Source organism: Danio rerio, chromosome 18 (genome assembly GCF_052040795.2).
Source record: "Danio rerio strain M-AB ecotype USA chromosome 18, GRCz13ab, whole genome shotgun sequence".
Classification (NCBI taxonomy): domain Eukaryota; kingdom Metazoa; phylum Chordata; class Actinopteri; order Cypriniformes; family Danionidae; genus Danio; species Danio rerio.
In genome coordinates, this window is record NC_141038.1 from 54,482,501 (window position 1) to 54,507,500 (window position 25,000).

Here is a 25,000-nt window from a genome sequence, read left to right on the forward strand (position 1 = left end):
CTGACCGGGCCGGTGCAGGGACCCCAAACCCTGGAGCTGGAGCTGGAGATGAGCGAGCTGGAGCGCAGAGAGCTGCTGGGCCGATACGTCACCAAACTCAAGATCTTTGTCTCCCAGTATGAGTTCTAGAGTTCAGCTGGAGAACCACTGACACTCCGGCGGGTCAGCACACACCGGCCTGCGTATATTCTGACACACAGGAGTGAGTCTGTAGTCCGCTTCAAGACAAACGCATTCGACGCTGGAGTAGAACAGAAGTTTACTCCTCTGCAGTGAGTTAACGAGAGTTTAGCCGTGAGATAATACCTGTCTAGTGTGCGCATGTCTCTGTCTTATTCACATGTCCAGAGCCGATCGGCAACAACAGACAAAAATCCACAAATGTGTTGATTAATGAACTCATAATGATGCCATTTACATTTACAGGCCTGTTATACAGAAATCACTTCTATACGGGGTTAAACACAGTAGTGTGTGTGTCAGCAGTGTGTGTGTGTATCTCCAGCAGCCTCTGATGCTCATCATGAGTGAACTGTGTTCATTATAATCAGACTTGATGCAGGAACACTGTGATGGACATTCTCCTGCTGCACGTGTCATCAGAGGAGGAAAGCCCCGCCCATTATTCTTCATCTCATTAGCATGTCCAGCAGCCCTGAGTGAGAAGCAGCCGTCTGTCTATTAGCCATCAGAGTGTTTGAGCTGCTGAAGATGATGTCAGCATAGACTAAGAGGATTATAGATGTGGAGTTCTAGATGAACAGAGACAGGAGAGACATAGACTGACACAAGCATCAACACACACACACACACACACTGAAGCACACACACACCTGACCAGCACTCACAACACACACACTGCTGATTTACAGCTGTCACTATGCTCATGCATATGCATCTGAAGCTCCGCCCTCTTCAGAAAGAACTCAATCACATTTGCATTTAAAGCGACAGTCAGCAAAATACCAAAATTAGGATCAAAGGGTCAGTTTCAGAGAGAACATTATCTGTGTGCTAAAACACACACACACACACACACACACACACACACACACACACACACACGCACACACACACACACACACACACGCACACACACACTTACAGCTTGTATAAGTGCAGAACAGGTCTCCTTTAACTACAGGCTCTTGTCTTGTCTTGTCTCTTGTTTGTGCTCTTGAATATTAATCAACAGTTGCAGCTATTAGTGTAAAGCAAGGGTTTTCTCCTAAAATGAATAAATATTAACCAATAAAGAGAGGTGATGCTCATAGTCTGAGATTTTGTGCATTGGTTAACTGATAAACCTCAGCATGTGCTTCCAGTGGTGTCAGAAACCAAGAGCTGAGGATATCCGAGGGTAAATGAATATGCGAGGGAGGATTACCTATGCTGAACTGCAGGAGATAATGGTATAAACACAGTACGGGCGCTGTCCATTGGTGTTTACTTCTGTTATAAACTCCTCTGACTGCTGCTGTTTATCTTAAACATCCTGAATCTGCGTGTTGACATCAATAATTAAACAATCTTCCGGATGTGCTCATGTTTTCAGGCTGACGCAGATCTACAAGACACGTGTGTGATGTCTGTTATGCGCTTATTAATATAAAAGCTTGGTGTAAGATAATAAACATCAGATGATGATTACAGAGAGCGCACCGGATTAGCGATGAACAAATGAAGAAATACTGGAGGGAAAAACAAGAACAGAGCATACAAAAAACTACAGCTTCAGCCACAGCTTTATAATCAAATAACCTGAAGAACAACACACGACTAAACCATTAAGATTATCAGCAGGTGAACAACTCCACAAACAGCATCAGCAGCTACACTTCACTGAAACATTTACTTTTGTAAAACATCTGCTAAAGTTCTTCTGGAGAGAAAGGTCAGCATTTTCAGTCAACATCATGGAGAACAGAGTTCGCTTTAGTTGGGCTCTTCGCCAGGCTGCTGTAGTGATGTAAAGCTCTTATGATACAGCAAGCAAACCAAAACACTGCATAAGATCAGCTGATGTTCCTGCTGTTATAATGAACTGTTTTAATGAACCTGTTCTAATATAATTCACTGCTGCTATCCAATGTTTAATCTATGGTTAATGTAATATAACATGCCTGTATGTGCATTGAATCCAGTTTCTAAATCTGTTTTTTTTCTTTTAAAGAAAGAAATGGTTTACTTTTGCCACTAATCAAAGTTGGAAAAAGCTGCTCTTTACAACTGCATTCACATGATGGTCAAACTGCAAAAGTGGATCAAAAATTACCCTGAGATTCTTGGCGTGACTGTGCAGATTACTACTTAGAAATCCTAGCTGAGCTTTAATTGAATGGTTGTTAGCAGCAGGACCTAATAAGAGCACTACTGCTTTACTTCATTTAGTTGCAGAGTTGAGGTACAAGCTCTGATTCATGAGGTCTGAGTGTGAAGCTGTCATAAATAAACTGGTTTGTTTGTTATTCCTTGACTCTGTAAAGGGAATTAACTCTTTCCTGATTACTATTAATTAATATAGTAATATCTGGAATGAAGTATTTTAACTATTGCTGAGGACATCAATCAGACCCTAATCATGACATTATACAGAGCAAAACTAGCAAATCAATCTATTGACCCTCCAGTTTTAATGTTGTAATGAAAATATTTAGTAAACTGCATTTGCATTACAGCAGCTGGAGAGTGTGTACTAATGAGTTCAAGAATGAAGAGCCCAACTAAACCAGCACCTCACTGCATTACGGTGACACACACGCGCGCACACACACACACACACACACACACGCACACGCACACGCACGCACACACACACACACGCACACACACACACAGACACACACACACACACACACACACACACTCTCTGCTGATCTGAAGCTGTGTTATTTTACTTGATCTTGTTTAATGCTGTACCTGACACGTCTCTGTTGCTTCTCTTTCCCTCAGTGATTGTGATTATTACAGCAGGTGTTCATCAGTGTCTGACTTCACTCATTAGTGTTCATTAACTCTGTCAGCTGAACTATATTAGTGAACTAGTGTATGGAATAGTGAACGAGGGCGCAGAGTGTGATTTCAAACACAGACTTGAACTGTGGACTCTGTTAACTCAGTTTACTGCCATTGCTTACGTTCTCGAAAACAAAACTGTTGGCCAGAATGCACAGTTTAACAGAACATTAGTGTTTTAGTGAAAAGCGCGGTGTTACAGCAGATTCTGGCCGCTTTACAGCAGTGTTTACAGTGCAGAGCTCGCGCCTGTCAAACGGAGAGGTGTTTCCGCGCATGCGCAGTGACGAGGTCAGACAGCCGAGCTGCTGCGGGGCTAAAGTTAACTTACCGTCGCCTGTGATCGCGCATTTCTGATCAATAATTCTGATCAGAGGCGATCGCTTCAGCCGGTGAGTATGAGCATGTGTCTGTGCTGCTGTCAGTATCAATGCTAACACCATTAGCGATGTTTGAGAGTGTGTGTCGTGTGTTTGCTCGGAGGATGTGGAGAGTTTGGCTCTAAATCTTCAGTTAGTGGTTCCGCAGAGTCCACTTCACCATAACCGCGTGTGTTACCCTCAACCCCGGCGCTGTGGAGCCGTTTACAGAGGACACACACACACACACACACGAGCTGAGCTGCGGTACTGCAGGAGTCGCCTCACAGGCCTCGAGCTAACGGCTAATGTCAGTCAATAACACAACACACACACACACACACACACATAAACACGGCGGAGGAGTGTGTCTGCCACAGCGAGTGTGTTCACAGCCAACACTGACACACACATACACACACAGCCCACAGCCTCACGAGCACCCCAGACCCCCCCATATTACTGACATTACTGATCAATTCAGCCTGTCTTGTGGGGAGATAGCGAATAATGTGTGTGTGTGTGTAACATTCAGCTGCCCTTCAGATCACACACACCTGTAAATGTGTGCAAGCACCAATTTAGACAGAAGAGCTGCTGTTCAGTGGAATACCGTTTGCTGTAATGTAATATATAGATGGCAGAAGTGTGTGTGTGTGTGCGAGGGAGAGAGATGGTGTGTATGTATGTTTTGTTTTTCTCTCTGTGTAAGAATGTCTGAATTTTATTTGTGTGTGTGTTGTCTAACTCTGTGTGAGTGTGTGTTGTATAACTGTGTGTGTGTTCATCAGGTGCGCAGTGATGCGCGGCGGTGCGTGGTGTGTGTGCCCGCGGGCTCCTGTTCTCCTGCGCCGCTGGCTGTGTGTGGGGGGCGGGGCCTCTGGTGGGCAGGCACAGAGAGGGGTGCGGTTCTTCAGCTCAGAGGCTCCGCCCACTCTGCCCGCCCGTGCCCGCGTGCTGATCTGCGGAGGCGGAGTGGTGGGCACGTCGGTGGCGTATCACCTGGCCAAACTGGGCTGGACAGAGATCCTGCTGCTGGAGCAGGGCAGGTGAGCGCTGCACAGGTGCACTGTGGGATACACTGCTGCTCGAGGGCGGAGTTCCTCATGCGTGTGTGTGTGTGTGTGTGCACTGTAGGCTCGGAGCCGGCACCACCCGCTTCTGCGCGGGCATCGTGAGCGTGGCCAAACCGCTGTCCATCGAGAGTCAGATGGCGGATTACTCCAGTGCACTGTACGAGCGGCTGCAGCAGGAGACCGGCGTCAGCACCGGTGCGCAACACACACTCACACACACACATCTCTCATTATACACTCACTGGCTCATCTGTGTGTGTGTTTCCTGCAGGATTCGTCCGCACCGGATCTCTGTGTCTGGCGCAGAATCAGGACCGGTTTCTGTCTCTGAAGCGTCTGGCGTCCAGACTGAAGTAAGCCGCTTCTCTACATGAAGACAAACACAGAAATCTGGAGGAGTGTGTGTGTGTGTGTGTGTGTGTGTGTGTGTGTGTGTGCAGAAGGGCCGGATGTGGCTCCGCCTACACTCTTTAATGCTGTATTTGTCCACACAGTCGTCTGTTCTCTTGGCATTGAGTGTCTGTAGAGCATCAGCAGATGTAGGCCTTGTGCTGTGTCACTGAATCACCTGTGTGTCCACAGGGCTCTGGGCGTGGCCTGCAGCATCATCAAGCCTAAAGAGGTGTCAAAGCTCCACCCACTGGTTAATATTCATGATCTGGTGGGCGCTCTGCACCTGCCGGGGGACGCTGTGGTTTCTCCACCCGATGTCAATCATGCGATGGCGGTGGCGGCAGCAGCTAACGGTACGCAGAGATGTGTGTGTGTGTGTGTGTGTCACCTGTCAGGTGTTTCTGTGTCATCAGCTGATGTGTGTGCGTGTGTTTCACCTGTCAGGTGTGCAGATCTTTGAACACACCAGCGTCACACACGTGCTGATGAAGAATGGTCACGTGGCCGCAGTGGAGACTGATCGCGGGTCAGTGGAGTGTGAATACTTTGTCAACTGTGCTGGACAGGTGAGTCTGGACAACACAGGACTACCCACAATGCACTGCAGATCTGGCCTGTCAAACAGAATTCACATGTGTGTGTGTCTGTGTGTATGTGTGTGTGTGTGTGTGTGTGTGTGTTTCAGTGGGCGTATGAGCTGGGTCAGAGCAGTGAGGTGAAGGTGTCTGTTCCTCTGCATGGATGTGAGCACTTCTACCTGCTGACCAAACCTCTTTCTGAGCCGCTACCGTCCGACAGTCCAGGTGAGACCTCAACTACATCTGCAGACAGAGCTACACCTGAAAACGCTGAAACTACACCTGAAAACGCTGAAACTACAGGAGAACCCTAACTACACCTTGTTACTGATCTATTCTCTCTCTGTTTATGACGGTTTCTGTCTCTGTCTCGCAGTGGTGATCGACATGGACGGACGGATCTATGCGCGCTCTTGGCATGGGGGAATCCTGTCTGGAGGTTTCGAGAAGAACCCCAAACCCATCTTCACTGAGGGACGCAACCAGCTGGAGGTGCAGAACATGCAGGAGGACTGGGATCACTTCGGTCAGTGGACACACACAGACAAAAGCAAACAGCAGCTCCTGATGCTCTAGATAATGTGTGTGTGTGTGTGTGTGTGTGTGTGTGTGTGTGTGTAATTATCATATGAGCTGCCGTCCTGCTGAGAGTGAAGATGTTTAGTTTTACCACCAATCACAGCAGCTTATGAAAGCCACACACACACACACACACACACACACACACACACACACACACACACACACACACACACACACACACACACACACACACACTTTCCTTCTCCTGATGAACACTCGAGAGCATGTTCAGGGAATGTTGGAGATCGTGCTGTTTTTGCTGCTGCATATTAGAGTTGTAGTGTAAATCTGTGCCCACTCCTCCAGCGGCTCTCAGGTGTGTGTGTGTGTGTGTGTGTGTGTGAGTGGAGCTCTCGTCTGCGGTGTGTGTGCTGAGTTCTCTGCATTGTGTGTGTGTGTGTGTAGAGCCGATGCTGAGTGCTCTGCTGCGCCGGATGCCGGCTCTGGAGGCCTGTGAGGTGCAGCAGCTGGTCAACTGCCCCGAGTCCTTCACGCCGGACATGCGCTGCCTGATGGGTGAGACTCCGGGTGCCGGCGGGTACTTCGTGCTGGCAGGCATGAACTCGTCCGGCCTGTCGTTCGCCGGCGGAGCGGGGAAGTAAGCAGCCTGTGGGTCTGCGGTCATGTGTTGATGATGATGATGAAGATGTTTATGGTGTTCGTGTGCCGCAGGTTTCTGGCGGAGTGGATGACCCACGGGTACCCCAGCGCCAACGTCTGGCCTCTAGACATCAAGCGCTTCGGGAACCTGCAGAGCAGCCGCACCTTCCTGCGGCACCGGGTGATGGAGGTGATGCGTGAGTACGAGGACCATGCAGAATCTGTGTGTGTGTGTGTGTGTGTGTGTGAGATAGAGGGTGCAGAGCTGGTGAAGTGTGTTTCTGCAGCATCAGACAAATATCTGGATTCAAATTTAAAAGATCAGACTGAGACTGCCGGAGCTGAACCGGTGCTGTACTCAGACCCGACCACCTCTTCATCAACAGCTTCAGTGTTCTGTCTGTGCTGCAGTGACCCGACTCTAACACTAGTCGGCAGAGCAGTTTCTGTGCTCTACTGAGGCGAGTTCCCACACAGGTGTTTTGAGTTAACACCTGAACTGTAAACGACTGTAGCAGCAGCAGCAGCAGCACACACACACACACACACACACACACACACACACACACACACACACTCAGGCTCATCCAGGGCAGAGTGAGGCACTGAACCGGTGGATACGCATCTCTCACCACCGGCCTCGCTCCGCCCCACAACTCTCAACCCCACCCCCTCTGCCCTCAGCCACACCCACACAACTCAGCTCCACCCTCACTGCTCTCTCAGCAACACCCACTCATCACCACACAGGCAACCAATCACAGCTCTTGTTCTCTGCATCATGAAGGTGGCACCGCCCCGGTCTATCATGGCAGGAATATCAGCTGCTCTGACTCTGCGCTGTGTGTGTTCTCAGAAGTGTGTAATGAATAAGTGTGTGTGTGTGTGTGTGTGTGTTGTGTTGTCAGCGCTGCTGTATGAGCTGAAGGTTCCGCGCTGGGACTTCCAGACGGGCCGGCAGCTGCGCACCAGTCCCCTGTATGACCGGCTGGACACGCAGGGCGCCCGCTGGATGGAGAAACATGGCTTCGAGCGCGCTAAATACTTCGTCCCCGCAGGGAAGGGTGAGGAGCCTCCGACGCACCGGTGGAGAGGGGATTAGCGGAGTGTAGATTAGCATCGCCTGAGCCCTGAGTAACGCTGTTCTGTCTGCAGACCTGCTGGCGCTGGATCAGAGTAAGACCTTCTACAAGCCGGACTGGTTTGATATCGTGGGCGCGGAGGTGAAGTGCTGTAAGGAGGCGGTGTGTGTGATCGACATGTCCTCCTTCACCAAGTTTGAGCTCACAGTGAGTCCGACACACCTCATCATGGCCTGAGTGACCCGTCTGAGGAGCACAGCCTTCATCTGAGTGTGTGTGTGTGTGTGTGTGTGTGTGTGTCAGTCCTCAGGGGATCAGGCTCTGCATCTGCTGCAGCGTCTCTGTGCTAATGATCTGGATGTTCCGGTCGGGCACATCGTGCACACGGGCATGCTGAACGCCAGAGGAGGCTACGAGAACGACTGCAGCGTGGTGCGCCTCAGCAAGAACAGGTTCAGTGTGTCCTCAGTGTCAGTATATTGCTCTCCCTCACTGTCAGTCAGCTGGAGGGTGAGTGTGTGTGTGTGTGTGTGTGTGTGTGTGTGTGTGCGAGGTGTTCACTCCTCCTCTGCTCCTCCTCCAGCTTCTTCATCATCTCTCCCACTGATCAGCAAGTGCACTGCTGGTCCTGGATGAAGCAGCACATGCCGAGCGACCCGCAGCTCCACCTGGAGGACGTCAGCTGGAAGTACACAGGTCAGCAGGTGTCCGTCAGGAGTGTGTGTGTGTGTGTGTGTGTGTGTGTGCACCTGATGCTGTAACCTTTATCATGTTTCCTTCAGCGCTGAATCTGATTGGTCCTCGAGCCATGGATGTGCTGTCCGAACTCTCGTATGTGTCCATGACTCCAGAGCACTTCCCTTCGCTCTTCTGTAAGGTGAGACGCCTGTGCGGTCATGTGACGTCTCCTGTGTGGTCATGTGATGTCTCCTGTGTGGTCATGTGATGTCTCCTGTGTGGTCGTGTGACGTCACCTGAGTGTGTGTGTGTGTGTGTTTTGCAGGAAATGAGCGTGGGCTACGCTAACGGCATCAGAGTGATGAGCATGACACACACAGGAGAGCCGGGGTTCATGCTGTATATTCCCATTGAGGTCAGTCACACACTCACACCTGCAGCATCACCTGCTGATCTAGATTATCATCATCTGCACACACACACACACACACACACACACACTCAGAGCGGTTGTGACTCGGTGATTCTGCTTTCCCAGTATGCACTGCACGTGTATAATGAGGTGATGTCGGTGGGCCAGAAGTACGGCATCCGCAACGCCGGCTACTACGCTCTGCGGAGTCTGCGCATCGAGAAGTTCTTTGCGTTCTGGGGTCAGGATCTGGACTCGTTCACCACACCGCTGGAGTGCGGACGCGAGTTCAGGGTCAAGTTTGACAAGGTCAGTGTTTCAGACGGACATCTCTCTGTAGCAGTTACCCACAATGCAACACAAGAGAGCGCTGCGACTGCAGGAGGAACGGCTGATCTCATGCCCTTACCACTGCAGACCCTGACCCTGACCTTAACCCTGACCCTGACCCTAACCCTCTAAAAAGTCTGCTCACCTACAACTCTGTGTGTGTGTGTGTGTGTGTGTGTGTGTGTGTGTGTGTTGGACTCTGGCTCCTGCAGGACACAGATTTCCTGGGCCGGGCCGCTCTGCTGCAGCAGCGTGAGTTAGGGGTGATGCGGCGCTTCCTCATGCTGGTTCTGGAGGATCATGATGCGGAGCTGGACCTGTGGCCGTGGTGGGGTGAGCCCATATATCGCAGCGGGCAGCTAGCGGGCACCACCACCAGCAGCGCCTACAGCTACACCCTGCAGCGGCACGTGTGTCTGGGCTTCATCCGGCGGCTGGAGGACGGCGCGCCCGCGGTGATCACGCCCGAGTTCATCAACCGCGGAGACTACGAGGTGGAGATCGCCGGGCAGCGCTTCCCCGCCAAAGCCAAGCTCTACCCGTTCAGCTCACTGTTCGCCCAGCAGCGGCGCCGCAAGGAGGACCTGGAGCTCAGCAACTTCCAGAGCAAGTGAAGCGGAGAGACCATCAATACCTGCAGACAATCACCTGTACCTGCACCGGCTGAGGGACGCTGCGCTGCTCCTGCAGGTGTGGATCTGCCCTCATCTGCTGCTCCTCCTCCTCATCTCTGATCGGCTGTTCAGTTCAGCAGCTGACAATCCTGAAACCCTAATGCTGGAACAGTTCTGCAGAGAGGTGTGTGTGTGTGTGTGTGTGTGTGTGCGCACCACGGAGCATTAAAGAGAGACGAGAGTGTGTGAGAAAACAGTGATGGAGGCAGCTCCCCATCTGCTTATGAAGTGCCTTCACACGTGTGTGTGTGTGTGTGTGTGTGTGTGTGTATATGTTGAACCTCTCTGTGGTCGGTCTGGACGGATTAGCCGCTGCTTATGGATCTGCCATTATTAGTGTAGAGATGTTTGTTTGTTCACTTTATTGCATCATCTGTGTGTTTATTATGCTGAACGCTTAAGAGCTCAGTCTGAGAGAGAGAGAGAGAGAGAGAGAGAGAGAGAGAGAGAGAGAGTGTGTGTGTGTGATCTTTGTACATTGTGTGTAAATCAGAAGCACATTTGCACAGTTTAGATCAGTGGTGTTTAAACGTGTTATCATAAAAGGGACGAAATCAGCCCTGTGTGTGTGTGTGTGTGTTTGTGTGAGTGAGAAAGTGTCACCTGTCTGCAGGTGTATGTGTGTGTGCGTGCTGTAGACACACTCCTCCTGTGTGGAGTTCAGCTGTGCTCTTCTGTATTCTGCCGATGATTATTTCTGTTCATATGATGGAGGAGACATGTTCATGAGCAAACACAGAAATAAAGACTCTTTTGGATTTATTGGCTGTGTGTGTGTGTGTGTGTGTGTGTGTGTGTGTGTGTGTGTGTGTTAAATAAAGAGCATCAGTCTGCAGATACCCCGTCGCCCTGATGCGGGACAGTGTTCTCCTCTTCGCTGAATGCGCTGCTCGGTAAGGGCTGCTCGGTAAGGGCTGCTCGGGGGTGTTTGCGGTGTGTCTCCTGTAGTTTCCTCCTGTTTATCGTCTCCACAGTTCAGCAGCAGCTTCCTGCTTATCTGTTTCAGAACTCTAACAAGAGGCATTTCAGTCATATCTTCTCGTTAAAACAGCTATCATCGCATTATTTATTCATATGTGGAGCTTTTTGGATTTTAGTAAGCTCTAGAAATTAAACATGTAGCACAGGAAATGCATTAGGGGCATCGCTAATGTTTACCTTTCTCATGCTCTAGTGACAGCGCGCTGCAGTGTGTCCTCCAGGCCGCGGGCGGCGCTCCGCTGGGTCACTGACGCTGTGCTGCTGCGGCGGATAAGAGTCTCTTCAGCGGATTCATGCAAACAAATCTCGCTGTAAACCGCGTTTCTCATCGTTTCTGGCTGTTCGTGTGTGTTTACTGAACGCCATGTCCTACAACTACGTGGTGACCGCGCAGAAGCCCACGGCGGTGAACGCCTGCATCACGGGTGAGTGTGTGTGGAGTGTGTTTATATCCCGCGCGCGCGCCAGGCCTCTGCTAATGCGCGCTCTACGACTAACGTTAGCTAGTTAGTTGGGTCGGTGGATATAAGCAGGTAATGTACTGGTTAGTTGATTGTTCAGTTGTTTATCAGCTGTCAGCACAGCCCGTGTGTTGTGTTAATATAACGTCCCCGCTGCCTCAGTAAACACGGAGAAACTTCAGTCTCCTGCGTCACAGTGTGTGTGTGTGTGTGTGTGTGTGTGTGTGTGTGTGTGTGTGTGTATAAGAGACAGAGATGAGGAACTGGTCAATCACTGTAATATTAATATTGATGATGACAGTGATGAGCTCTATGTGTGTGCTCAGGCCACTTCACCTCCGCCGAGGACCTGAACCTGCTCATCGCCAAGAACACGCGGCTGGAGATCTACGCGGTGACGGCGGAGGGGCTGCGGCCGGTCAAAGAGGTCGGCATGTACGGCAAGATCGCGGTGATGGAGCTGTTCAGGCCCAAGGTGACACACACACACACCGGAGCGAAGATCGGATCATAGCGGAGACACAGCTCTGAACGTCAGATTAGACTGTCTGTGACACACCTGTGTGTGTGTGTGTGTGTGTGTGTGTGTGTGTGTGTAGGGAGAGAGCAAAGACCTTCTGTTCATTCTGACGGCCAAATACAACGCCTGCATCCTGGAGTACAAGCAGAGCGGAGACAGCATCGACATCATCACCCGAGCCCACGGCAACGTGCAGGTACAGCTGTGTGTGTGTGTGTGTGTGTGTTTGTTTGTGTGTGTGTGTGTGTTCTGTCTCCGTCTCAGACTGACGATTCGCTCTCCCACAGGACCGCATTGGCCGGCCGTCGGAGACCGGGATCATCGGCATCGTGGACCCAGAGTGCCGCATGATCGGGCTGCGGCTGTACGACGGGCTGTTCAAGGTGATCCCGCTGGACCGAGAGAACCGGGAGCTCAAGGCCTTCAACATCCGGCTGGAGGAGCTGCAGGTCATCGATGTCCAGTTCCTGTACGGCTGCCAGGCCCCCACCGTCTGCTTCATATACCAGGTATGTGTGTATATATCTGCAGCGGGGGGCAGAGGTCATGTGCAGGTCAGAGGTCATGTGCTGTTGTCTGCTGTCCAGGACCCGCAGGGCCGACACGTGAAGACATACGAGGTTTCCCTGCGGGAGAAGGAGTTCAATAAAGGGCCCTGGAAGCAGGAGAACGTGGAGGCCGAGGCATCGATGGTCATTCCAGGTGAGCACACTTTAGGGTGGGGCTTATTGCCATGGTAACGTGAGCTTATGACTCACCTGCTCAGGAGAAGCTGCTGTTCTCCTTCACAATCAACAGTAATGAACACGTCATGTGTCAGAGCAGTGAACTGTAGAGTCCGCTCAGAGACATGCAGACTGCAGCATGTTCACTCTTGAGGAGCTCTGAGCTCAGTTCTGGCCAGCAGGTGGCGCTGTGGGCTCTACAGCCGCGCTCTGCGTCCTCCTCATGAGTACCGTGTGACTCTGCAGTAGCTCTCAGTAGAGTTGGGGAAGAGGGAAGTGTAGTCAGAGTTTCCTGTAATCTCTAAACCACCTGACCGAGTTAATCAGACTAATGCCGCCGTCAGACGTCCTCACAGCGCCTCTTATACACACTAACTGTGCGGTTTCAGTCCCGGAGCCGTTCGGCGGAGCCATCATCATCGGGCAGGAGTCCATCACCTACCACAATGGAGATAAATACCTGGCCGTCGCTCCGCCCATTATCAAGGTGAGCCGCCTCCTCCATTGGTGTTGTGTGTGTGTGTGTGTGCATAAGTGTGCAGTATGTAAAGTGTGTTTTGTGGACCCGCAGCAAAGCACCATCGTGTGCCACAACCGTGTGGACCCGAACGGCTCGCGGTACCTGCTGGGCGATATGGAGGGCCGGCTGTTCATGCTGCTGCTAGAGAAGGAGGAGCTGATGGACGGAGCCGTGGTGCTGAAGGACCTGCATGTGGAGCTGCTGGGAGAGGTGTGCAGATACACACACACTTACACACGCACTCATATATACACTCACACACACACACTCATATACACACACACACTCATATACACACACACTCATATACATACACACACACTCACACACTTATACACACACACACATGCACACTTCCATCATTTAAAATGAAGCTGACAGTATAAAATCCAGAAGAGGATCAGATCCAGCTCTTGCTGCAGAGTGAAGGATGCGGCTGTAGAGAGGAAGCTGTGTTGAACAGAGGGAGCGAGTCAATGTTCATGAGTGTGTGTCAGACGTCTGAGTGCGCACACACACACACTCTGCACTCTTCAGCCTCTGCTTGTGTTTCAGACGTCCATCGCCGAGTGTTTGACCTATCTGGATAACGGGGTGGTGTTTGTGGGATCCAGACTGGGAGACTCTCAGCTGGTGAAGGTCAGTGTTGCTGCAGACGGACCCTGGCTCTGTGATGGTGCTGTCTGTGTGTGTGTGTGTGTGTGTGTGTTAATGCCATTGTGTATGTGTGCAGCTGAACGTGGACAGTAATGACCAGGGCTCGTATGTGGGGGTGATGGAGACCTTCACTAACCTGGGCCCAATAGTGGACATGTGTGTGGTGGACCTGGAGCGGCAAGGGCAAGGCCAGGTTAGAGAGAGAGACACACACACACACACACACACACACACACACACACACACACGTTTTCCTGTGCTCCTTCAGTTTAATTAGACACGACCACTGCATTTAAACCCTGATCTGAGCACAGATGCAGCATGAGTGTTCTCCTCTGGAGCAGGCGTGTGGCGTGTCAGTTTAAAGCGTGTAGTATTATTATTATTATTATTATTATTGAATATTTTCATTACATATTAGCTTGCTCTGACGTCAGTTTGACGTCAGGAAACTCCTGTAATCGAACACATGAAGGAACCAGCAGAGGAGCTGAATGAGCTGCAGACTCGCCTATAACCTGTTTCCATGGTGACCGCTGTAAACTTATTAGCATGACTGTAATTTAAACGTCCCCTCAAGTATAGCAGAGTCAGTCATGACTGATCCACACACGGCTCATTAACCTGATGATCAAACGATGATTGATTCCTGTGAGGGTTAGAGCAGAAACATCACGTGTGTGTGTGTGTGTGTGTGTGTGTGTGTTCCTGCAGTTGGTGACGTGCTCCGGAGCGTTTAAGGAAGGCTCTCTCAGGATCATCCGGAACGGTATTGGGATCCACGAGCACGCCAGCATCGACCTGCCGGGAATCAAAGGTTTGCTGTTGATCACACCTGCAGTTTACAGAATCTCTGCACACCTTTACCTGTAGTGCTGATGCGTCACTCATATGAAGGGGTGCATGACCCTGGAGATCATGAGGACCATGCACAAACACTCCTATTGGTGTTATTGATATTCATTGGCAGGACTCTGATTGTGTGTGTGTGTGTGTGTGTGTGTGTGTGTGTGTGTGTGCAGGTCTGTGGCCTCTTCGCTCAGAGTCCAGCAGAGACACTGATGATATGCTGGTTTTGTCTTTCGTTGGTCAGACCAGGTGAGAAGAGTTTAGAAGTTTAGCTCAGTCCATAGCTGATCCACACACACACACACACACACACACACACACTTACATCACACCTGTGTGTGCAGGGTGCTGATGCTGAGTGGAGAGGAGGTGGAGGAGACGGAGCTGCAGGGGTTTGTGGATAACCAGCAGACCTTCTTCTGTGGGAATGTGGCGCATCAGCAGCTCATACAGGTAAAGCTGCCGTGCGTGTGTTTGTGTGTGTGTGTGCGCGCATGCATGCGTGCGTGTGTGGGTTTGGGTGGGCAGCTTGTTAACGTGTGTGTGTGTGTGTGTGTGTGTGTGTGTGTGTGTGTGCTCAGATCACCTCGGTGTCGGTGCGGCTGGTCACTCAGGACAGTAAGGCTCTAGTCAGCGAGTGGAAGGAGCCGCAGGGCAGGAACATCAGCGTGGCGTCCTGCAACAACACACAGGTGGTGCTGGCGGTGGGCAGAGTGCTGTACTACCTGCAGATCCTGAGCGGAGAACTCAAGCAGATCAGGTACACACACACACACACACCGTCACTTCTCTAGCACTTCAGACAGTGTAGATTCTGAGATGACATGAGCACTCGTTCATCAGCATTACGGAGAGCGCCACCTGCTGTTTAAAACAGTGTGTGTGTGTGTTTTGCAGCTCTACAGAGATGGAGCATGAGGTGGCGTGTCTGGACATCACTCCTCTGGGCGAGCGCACTGCTGACTCCTGCATCTGTGCTGTGGGGCTCTGGACCGACATCTCCGCCCGCCTGCTCAAGCTGCCCTGCTTCACCCCTCTGCACAAGGAGATGCTGGGCGGAGGTGAGACACACACACACACACACACACACACGCAGACACACAATCTGGCAGACGGAAGTGAGTGAGTGGGGCTGAGTGTGATGTGGGCGGGGCTGGGAGTGGTATGGGCGTGGCTAAGCGTGTGTTGTGAGTGTTGATGGTGTGTGGAGTGCAGTGCAGGAGCTCCTGCTGGACTCTGTTCTCTTCACCTCCTGATAACCGTTGCTGCACGTCTGCCGCTTTTCTACTCTGGTGAGCGTCAGCCGCTTCTACAGCAGGTTAGCAGTGCACACCTCTCCAGTGTCAACAGAACACTGCAAGAACTCAACACGGGATCATGGAGACCCGCTGCTTCAGGACTGAGACTGCAGATCCACAGCATGTAGATGTAGATGCAGCGCTGAAGGCCTGTGCTGTGGGTCACTGCATGCAGGAGTCCTGTCCAGCTTAGTCTAGTGTTAGTTTAGTGTTATGTGGTAGTCTAGTGTTGATCTAGTGTTTAGTGTTAGTCTAGTGTTGATCTAGTGTTAGGTGTTAGTCAAGTGTTGATCTAGTGTTGATCTAGTGTTGGTCTAGTGTTTGGTGTTAGTCTAGTGTTGGTCTAGTGTTGATATAGTGTTTGGTGTTGGTCTAGTGTTAGTCTAGTGTTAGTCTAGTGTTGGTCTAGTGTTAGTCTAGTGTTGGTCTAGTGTTGGTCTGGTGTTTGGTGTTGGTCTAGTGTTAGTCTAGTGTTGATCTAGTGTTAGTGTAGTGTTGGTCTGGTGTGAGTGCTGCTGTTGTTTACTCTCCTCATTCAGCACATCTGACCAGTGAGAACCGCCTGTGGAATATAATAACAGCTGAAGTTATCTGCTCACATTCACTGTGTGTGTGTGTGTGTGTGTGTGTGTGTGTGTGTGTGTTTGCTGTTGTCTGCGGTGCGTGTGCATAAACACATGTGTACAGATGAACGGTGAGCTCTTTATATCAGTGAGTGTATGCCTGTTTCTCCTCATGCAGCCATCAGACATGCGTTCAGCAGTGTACAGGACACGTCTCTAATGCTGCTCACATGTGTTATTGAGTGTACTGTCAGCTCTCCCTCTGCTGTATGAGGACAATGTTTAATGTATGACTGTGTGTGTGTGTGTGTGTGTGTGTGTGTGTGTGTGTGTGTGTGTGTGTGTGTGGTGTGTTTCTCAGAGATCATCCCTCGCTCCATCCTCATGACCACCTTCGAGGGCAGCCACTACCTGCTGTGTGCGCTGGGAGACGGAGCGCTCTTCTACTTCGGCCTGGATATTCAGACAGGTTAAAACAGCACTCACACACACACACACACACACACACACACACACACACACACTCTTGACACATCAGCTTGGTCAGTAAAGACCGCTGTTCAAGTTCGTTTAATATTTTTCTTTCTTGAGCTGGTCCTAGAGTAAGTGTGTTTCTCAGGATGTGTCTGTGTGTGTGTGTGTGTGTGTGTCTGTGTGTGTGCGTGTGCAGGTGTTCTGAGCGAGCGTAAGAAGGTGACTCTCGGCACTCAGCCCACCGTCCTGCGCACGTTCCGCTCGCTCTCCACCTCCAACGTGTTCGCCTGCTCCGACCGGCCCACCGTCATCTACTCCAGCAACCACAAGCTGGTGTTCTCCAACGTCAACCTGAAGGAGGTCAACTACATGTGCCCGCTCAACTCTGAGGGCTACCCGGACAGGTACAGCACTGTAAACAACACACAACAACACACACACACACACACACACACACATGCCTAATGTGAGCCTCAGAGCCACGCCCACCCATCACAGCACTGGCCAATGGGAGTCTGGGAATGTCAGCCAGTGGGACGTTCCTGCAGTGGTGCTGCTGCAGCTGTGTTCAGGCCTGACACTGAAGCACTCCTCGGGTGTGTGTGAGAACAGGTGTGCACCGTCAGCCAATCACAGCTCTGCTTTTCCTCCTCCAGTCTGGCTCTGGCCAATAACAGCACTCTCACCATCGGCACCATTGACGAGATCCAGAAGCTCCACATCCGGACTGTGCCGCTCTACGAGTCCCCCAAGTGAGTGTGCCAGTGTGTGCGCGTGCGTGTGTGTGTGCGTGCGTGCTGTGATCTGATTGCCAGATTTAGTTTTTATCAGACTGACGTGTGTGTGTGTGTGTGTGTGTGTGTGTGTGTGTGTTGACAGGCGGATCTGTTATCAGGAGGTGTCTCAGTGTTTTGGAGTTTTGTCCAGTAGAGTTGAAATGCAGGACGCCAGTGGAACCACAGCAGCCGTACGGCCCAGCGCCAGCACACAGGTGTGTGTGTGTGTGTTAGAGTATGTTTTGTCATGAGTGTTAGCAGAGGTGTGGATTTTCGTCTGACGTGTGTGTGTGTGTGTGTGTGTGTGTGTGTGTGTGTGTGTGTGTGTGTGTGTGTGTGTGTGTGTGTGTGTGTGTGTGTGTGTGTGTGTGTGTGTGTGTGTGTGTGTGTGTGTGTGTGTGTGTGTGTGTGTGTGTGTGTGTGTGTGTGTGTGTGTGTGTGTGTGTGTGTGTGTGTGTGTGTGTGTGTGTGTGTGTGTGTGTGTGTGTCAGGCTCTGTCCAGCAGTGTGAGCTCCAGTAAGCTGTTCCCCAGCAGCACGTCGCCCCATGAGACGTCATTCGGGGAGGAGGTGGAGGTGCACAGCTTACTGGTGGTGGACCAGCACACGTTTGAGGGTGGGTGTGCAGACGCTAATGCAGCTGTAGCGCAGACGCTAATGTCGCCGTATCTCTGCATGCGTGAGCTCTAAAGCTTCTTCTTCTTCTGCAGTGCTGCACGCTCATCAGTTCCTGCAGAACGAGTACGCCCTCAGCATGGTGTCCTGCAAACTGGGTCGAGATCCTGCTGTTTACTTCATCGTCGGCACGGCGATGGTTTACCCAGAGGAGGCGGAGCCAAAGCAGGGCCGCATCATCGTCTTCCACTATACTGACGGTGAGCATCACTGAACACACACACACACACACACACACACACACTCTACAGCAGGGCTGCTCAGTTGGCGGCCCGCGGGCTGTATTTGTACTCAGAAATAACTGGTCGAGGGGAGAAGCGGCTGCTATAGTTCTGAAGTGGCGTGCGTCTGTTCAATACAGCAGCTGCAGGTGACAGCTGTGCAGAGCGGGAGTCTCCTGACATGAAGCGAGAGGCGCGAGCGGCCGGAAACATTCGCATTATTACTCATACAGGCTTCTGAACGCCGCCGTCTGCTGCACATGACCGAACCACTGCAGCTGTGCGCTAGCTTCAAGTCCCGAGTCTATACGCCGAGGCTAATACACACACACACACACACACACACACACACTGGGTTAACTGCAGCAGCGGGCCGCTCACATGTCACATCTTTTCCACCCGCAAGTTTATTTCCACTGAAGAAGAGAGACGCAGCAGCAGAAGACACGTCGCTCTGTAGCGGTGAGAGCGGAGTGTGTGTTCAGTGCAGTGTAAACAACACATCTAGACTAATGAATGGTGTGTGTGTGTGTGTGTGTGTGTGTGTGTGTGTGTGTGTGTGTGTGTGAGCGAGTGCAGATGATGACCACAGTTACTGTCATACACAGCTGACCTGTGCATGTGTGTTCAGGCAAACTGCAGACGGTGGCGGAGAAGGAGGTGAAGGGTGCCGTTTACTCCATGGTGGAGTTCAATGGTAAACTGCTGGCCAGCATCAACAGCACGGTGAGTCGGCCCGGCCCGGGCAGTGTGGGGCAGTCAGGGTTTGGGTTGGTCAGGTGTGCTGTCTCTCGGGGGGTGGGTCACTCAGCTGTTGGGTCAGTCGGGGTGTTTGGGTCAGTCGGGGTGTTTGGGTCAGTCGGGGTGTGTGGGTCAGTCGGGGTGTGTGGGTCGGTCAGCGATTGGGTCAGTCGGGGTGTGTGGGTCAGTCGGGGTGTGTGGGTCGGTCAGCGGTTGGGTCGGGGTGTGCGGTGCTGACGCTGTGCTCCACCTGCAGGTGCGTCTGTACGAGTGGACCGCAGAGAAGGAGCTGCGCACCGAGTGCAACCACTACAACAACATCATGGCGCTGTACCTGAAGACCAAAGGAGACTTCATCCTGGTGGGAGACCTGATGCGCTCCGTGCTGCTGCTGGCCTATAAGCCCATGGAGGGCAGCTTCGAGGAGGTGACGCCCCGCCCCCCGCCGCACTGCATTCTGGGACTCAACGCTGCAGCTTCCTCATGTCCTCTGCTTTATATCTGCAGATCGCTCGAGATTTCAACCCCAACTGGATGAGTGCAGTGGAGATCCTGGACGACGACAACTTCCTCGGGGCGGAGAACGCCTTCAACCTGTTCGTCTGCCAGAAGGACAGGTAACAGCGGAGCTGCTCAAACGTCCAGATACATGTGCTGTACCCCCCACACACCTGACTAACGCTCCTGCACTGTGTGTGTGTGTGTGTGTGTCTCCAGCGCTGCCACCACAGACGAGGAGCGGCAGCACCTGCAGGAGGTGGGTCTGTTCCACCTGGGCGAGTTCGTCAATGTTTTCTCTCACGGGTCGCTGGTGCTGCAGAACCTGGGCGAGAGCTCCACACCCACACAGGGCTCAGTGCTGTTCGGCACCGTCAACGGCATGATCGGTAAAACACTGCACCGTGTGTGTGTGCGCGTGTGTGTGTGTGTGTGTGTGTGTGTGTGAGAGATGAACCTCTGCTGTTAGCAGCATGATGATGATGATGATGATGATGATTGTGTGTGTGTGTGTGTGTGTGTGTGCAGGTCTGGTGACGTCTCTGTCAGAGGGCTGGTACAGTTTACTGCTGGATCTGCAGAACCGCCTTAACAAGGTCATCAAGAGCGTCGGCAAGATCGAGCACAGCTTATATCCTTTAGCAGGTGTGTGTGTGTGTGTGTGTGTGTGTGTGTGTGTGTGTGTGTGTGTGTGTGTGTGTGTGAGTGAGAACCGTGACCTTTGACCTTGACTAGCACCACCTGGAGGTCGTTCCACACGGAGCGTAAGACGGAGCAGGCCACAGGCTTCATTGACGGGGATCTGATCGAGAGCTTCCTGGATTTGGGTCGAGCGAAGATGCAGGAGGTGGTCAGCACACTGCAGGTGACACACACACACACACACACACATGCACACCCGTGTGGTCGGTGGTGTAGAATTAGCATGGGCTAAGGGGACGTGTCTCCACCAGTGTCCACAGGTTACTGAAATGTGGCCGCCAGTAATCGACTAATCCTGATTTATTAAAGTTCTGGAGTGTGAATGGAGCGTGTGCGGTTCTGTTTGCACACACACATGTGAAGTCCTCAGCGTAATGTGCAGAAATGGCAGTATACACTGGCTAGACTGTGGCGATGTGGAGATTCTGAGATATGCTCTGCATCTGTAAAGAACTGACAGCGCTTCTGCTTCCTCATGTGTTTCTGTTCCAGCCTTACTCCACAATGGATTCAATTCCTCTATGTCCTCAACATTCTACACACAATCCCCCATAATGACAATGTGGAGAGAGTTTCTGAAATTGTTTGAATTAACTCAATAAAGCGGATAAATCAGATGTTCATCAGTATTCACAGGCTTTGCTCAAGACTCTGTTGATGCTCCTTCGGCAGTGATTACAGCCTCGAGTCTTTCTGAATATGATGCTCGAGCTCTGCACCGCTGTCTTTGGGGATGTTCGCCCGTTCCTCTTTGCAGGACCTCTCCAGCTCTCTCAGGTTGGATGGGAAGTGACGGTGTTCAGCCATTTTCAGGTCTCTCCAGGGATGCTCAATAGGATTTAGGTCTGGGCTCTTGCTGTGCCGCTGCATTGATATGTTGGCGGTGTGCTTTGGGTCATTGTCCTGCTGGAAGATGAAGCGTCGCCCCAGTCTGAGGTGGAGAGCACTCTTGTGCAGGTCTTCATTCAGGATGTCTCTGTACATCGCTGCATTCATCTTTCCCTCTATCCTGACTAGTCTTCCAGCTCCTGCTGCTGAAACACATCCCCACAGCATGATGCCAACACCACCATGCTTCACTGTAGGGATGCTGTTAGCCTGCTGATGAGCGCCGCCTGCTGTTCTCCACACGTAACGCCTGGCGTTCACTCCAAACAGTTCAGTTTGAGTCTGATCAGAGCAGAGAGTTTAGTTTCTGATGCTCTGAGAGTCCTTCAGATGGTAAACTCCAGGCGGGGAGTGTCTTCCGTCTGCCCGCTCCATCATACAGACGCCTGATTGGTGGATTGCTGCACAGATGGTTGTCCTTCTTGAAGCTCAGACAGAGTGGCCATCAGGTTATTGATCCCCTCCTGGACTAAGGCTGGCCAGCTTTAGGAGGAGTCCTGGTTGTAACATGAAGACGTGTGGGAAATTGTCCCAGTTTTCCTGATGCACATATGAGCCCTCAGTGAACACCGTCTCTAATAAACTGTCCCTCCTCCAGCTTTACATGTCTAGTGTGGGCTCGGTATTAAATGAGCTCCCCACCACTGCCAAAAGCAAATCTGCGCCCCTAACTATGGTCATGTGATGCGTTTCTCCTCAAGTGTGTGTGTGTGTTTCTCTTCAGATGTGTTTCTCCTCCTCAGACGTGTGTGTGTGTGTGTGTGTCTCAGATTGATGACGGCAGTGGGATGAAGCGTGAGGCAACGGTGGATGAGGTGATCAAGATCGTGGAGGAGCTGACGAGGATCCACTGAGAGCAGCTGTATATATGAACTGTTCGTGTGTGTGTGTGTGTGTGTGTGTGTGAGAGAGAGAGAGAGAGCATGAAGATGATGATGGACACACTCGCCCCGCTGTAGTGTTAGTGGAGTCGTCCTCATTGTGATGTTTCTGTTAGTTTATTTTAATAAAGTTTCCTTCAGTACTTCAGGCCTGACGTGGTTCATGAAGTGTGTGTGTGTGTGTGTGTGTGTGTGTGTGTGTGTGTGTGTGTGTGTGTGTGTGTGTGTGTGTGTGTGTGTGTGTGTGTGTGTGTGTGTGTGCGCGCGCGCGCTTAACTGATGCACATTGCAGTACAGCTGGATGAGTGTAAGCTGATCTTCAGAAGGCAGAGCTGTACATCCTCCTGTGTTGCTCCACCGCCTCAATAAATACATCAAATTAAATATTGATTTGGGTCTGCATGTTTAATGATGACACACACACACACACACACACACAATACTGAAATCACTGCCCTGAAAAGCCTTTCTCAACATGACTGATCACGGCCCAGAGTCTGAGAGCCGAGTGAACGCTTCATTTTCTAATTCTCCATGTGTGTAGGCTTGATTATAACTGTCTAATGATGGAAGTGTTCCAGTGTTTGGGGTAATGTGTGTTAAAGCGCTCCTGGTTTCTCCTTCTCCAGCTGTGAGATCAGCCTGCGTGTGTCTGTCAGCTTTCTGGATCTGGGAGATGGAGCTGTTCCCACACTGCAGCTCTTGTTCTTGCCTGTGCCTTTAATGCTAATGAGCTGGTTGTCCCCGCCCACCTCTCCCACCTGGCTGTCTGAACCACAGAAATCGCCCTGATGGATGTAGTCTGCACCTGCTGTGTCTCGCGAGGATAATCTGCACAGTGACAGACAAAACTGAAGCAGATCTCCCTCCCTACAGGAGGAACTTTCCCAGCGGTCATTTGATGTTTACTGTGGGGTTAATTCAAGCCTTTCTGCAATGATGAGTCACACACACACACACATGCGCGCATTTAACTTTGCACTGTTTTTTCCATGGTAACTGTCCGGATACAGGTTGATCTCGGCTGTATGGATATCTGCTATGTTGATGTACAGAATAAAGCTGATGTAACGTCCACACAGCGGGACTGAAGCGTCTTCTTGTATAACGGCTGACACGTGGCTGTGCTGATGATGCAGTGATTTTACGGTCTTCATTACACACGTGCACTGAATTAAACGTGTGAATCTCGCTCTTGATCATATTTGATGATGGATGATCTCTGAGCTGAGCAGATCCGTTAATCCCGGCTGCTTTGTGCAACTGTTGATGTGTTTATACACATTGCTAAAGAGACATGCTAATATGGGGCTGTCAATCAAATCGGAGGGCGGGCAAGCCGTGTAGGGCCTCGAATTGTGCGGGATTTGGATCCTATTTTAAAGGGTCACGAAACACCAAAACACATGTGTTGAGCTGTTGACAGTGGTATGTGTGTCCCACACTGCTAAAATCACTATTAGGACACCTATATTTCACTAAAAAGTGTAAATTGGTTGTTTTTGCGTTATTTCAAGCAAATTTGTACTTCCTGTTTGAAACGAATTTTTGAAGCTGCGTCACGGTCATGAGATAATAGCGTGTATTCCAGCGTGCAGACTGGACGTCTGTGCCAGAGTGTGTCTTATTACGTCTTACAGTGTGATACATTAATGCATGAGTAAGACTTGGTTCAAACCAATCAGCGCCCTCTATTGTGCAACTTCATTAATATTCATTATTGTCACCGTGTTTACACCACAAAGACGCCACGTTGTGTTGGCAAAACAAGCGTGAAGTGTTGCTTTTATAGTTTGCTGCAGTGAAGTTTTGTTTTCATTTTCTCTCTGTGAGAGCTCTGAGTCACGTGTGGATTAACAGTGTACGCGACGCTCGACAACAATATCTTACGTGTCTAAGGAGGATTATTGTTTAGCTGAGAGCTGTTCTCATCTGCAAACGCTGAAATCCAGATTCGCTTGTAGTATTCTCTCCATAAAGACGCGGCTCTAGTTGCTGGTGATTGTCCTGTCTCTACAGATTTGGTGAGCGACCAGTGCTCTTTGTTTATTCGGTTTGTTCGTATCGAATTAAGTTAACTATTGCACTGAGTGCAGAAATGTTAGCACCGCATTTAGTGACCGGAATAACACACGCGGCTTTCTGACGCTACCTGCCGTGTGCATCTAAGTTTCCGGGAAATGCTGAGTTTTTTTTCTCTCATTCGCTGTGCGGTATCAAACATTGCATGAAAAATACACGCTTAGAGCAGCTCCTCCAATCAAATATCTCGTTTGTCGCGAGAGGCATGAATGAATTCCCTGAATGAAAGAGCCAAACTGCAGTTAAAGTCCAACATTTAATAATTTGGCAAATAATTCGACTACAGATGTCCATGTAGGTTAAACACCATCACTTTCTCCTGTGTGTAATTTGACTGAAACTCGCGCGTGCCCAAATAGACACTCCCACACCATCCCACTTTAGTTCCTCCGACACTCCCCCCTAAACAGAGCTGGACACGCCCACTTTTCTGACTTTTTCCAAAGTAGAGGTGTGAAAACACCCTGCTGAAACGAGGGGCTTTCATGGCCCTTTAAGGTCAGGAAATATAAAAAGAGCTGCATTAAGTTTCTATCAGCCCAGTCTGAGCGTGGACACTACACTGCCACAGCTCTGTGCACACCTCCTCACAGGAGCTCTGTGTGCTGATCTCTGTCATGATGATTGTGCAGAGTGTTGAATACTGCAGGCCAGATTGACTGATTATTGTGTTGATTTCGCTCCGCTCAGCCGGTTAGATGTTTTTTTTT

At 50.9% G+C, this 25,000-nt stretch overlaps 3 protein-coding genes and 1 long non-coding RNA gene across 7 annotated transcripts in view; all 4 read left to right on the forward strand.

Moving 5' to 3' along the window:
* The window catches only part of LOC100330861 (fibulin-7), a 6,817-nt gene extending 5,544 nt beyond the window's left edge, over positions 1-1,273 (forward strand). The window contains exon 8 of the mRNA XM_087293664.1: positions 1-1,273. This exon is cut by the window's left edge and continues 232 nt beyond it. Coding sequence (XP_087149790.1) covers positions 1-129 — 129 coding nt within the window. The 3' untranslated portion in view covers positions 130-1,273.
* Positions 1,274-3,297: 2,024 nt separating this feature from the next.
* pdpr (pyruvate dehydrogenase phosphatase regulatory subunit) lies at positions 3,298-10,541 on the forward strand. The gene is made up of 18 exons (XM_087293658.1): positions 3,298-3,407; positions 4,166-4,423; positions 4,512-4,645; positions 4,722-4,803; positions 5,033-5,196; positions 5,288-5,409; positions 5,529-5,646; positions 5,798-5,947; positions 6,409-6,601; positions 6,676-6,800; positions 7,512-7,667; positions 7,759-7,892; positions 7,989-8,137; positions 8,269-8,381; positions 8,468-8,562; positions 8,689-8,778; positions 8,902-9,084; positions 9,318-10,541. The coding sequence occupies exons 2-18, from the start codon at positions 4,176-4,178 to the stop codon at positions 9,717-9,719; spliced, it is 2,658 nt and encodes an 885-aa protein (XP_087149784.1). The 5' UTR covers positions 3,298-3,407; positions 4,166-4,175; the 3' UTR covers positions 9,720-10,541.
* A 465-nt stretch (positions 10,542-11,006) lies between these two features.
* ddb1 (damage-specific DNA binding protein 1) lies at positions 11,007-22,356 on the forward strand. Of its 4 annotated transcripts, none has more exons than XR_015514219.1 (27): positions 11,007-11,185; positions 11,548-11,696; positions 11,821-11,937; positions 12,029-12,250; positions 12,329-12,443; positions 12,856-12,953; positions 13,038-13,196; positions 13,542-13,625; positions 13,720-13,836; positions 14,358-14,460; positions 14,666-14,741; positions 14,837-14,945; positions 15,074-15,252; positions 15,390-15,553; positions 16,715-16,822; positions 17,024-17,231; positions 17,484-17,579; positions 17,707-17,818; positions 18,095-18,218; positions 18,313-18,477; positions 19,130-19,224; positions 19,496-19,666; positions 19,747-19,856; positions 19,957-20,126; positions 20,266-20,368; positions 20,479-22,027; positions 22,071-22,356. XR_015514219.1 is itself a non-coding variant. In XM_087291747.1 (27 exons), exons 15-27 carry the CDS (start codon positions 16,639-16,641, stop codon positions 22,179-22,181), a joined length of 1,746 nt encoding a protein of 581 aa, XP_087147873.1. In that variant the 5' UTR covers positions 11,007-11,185; positions 11,548-11,696; positions 11,821-11,937; positions 12,029-12,250; positions 12,329-12,443; positions 12,856-12,953; positions 13,038-13,196; positions 13,542-13,625; positions 13,720-13,836; positions 14,358-14,460; positions 14,666-14,741; positions 14,837-14,945; positions 15,074-15,252; positions 15,390-16,198; positions 16,284-16,638; the 3' UTR covers positions 22,182-22,356.
* A 233-nt stretch (positions 22,357-22,589) lies between these two features.
* The window catches only part of LOC147839849 (uncharacterized), a 2,853-nt gene continuing 442 nt past the window's right edge, over positions 22,590-25,000 (forward strand). Inside the window, exons 1-2 of the long non-coding RNA XR_015515470.1 lie at positions 22,590-23,693; positions 23,788-25,000. The exon at positions 23,788-25,000 is cut by the window's right edge and continues 442 nt beyond it. This is a non-coding gene — a long non-coding RNA (uncharacterized LOC147839849). The remainder of the gene's footprint in view (positions 23,694-23,787) is intronic.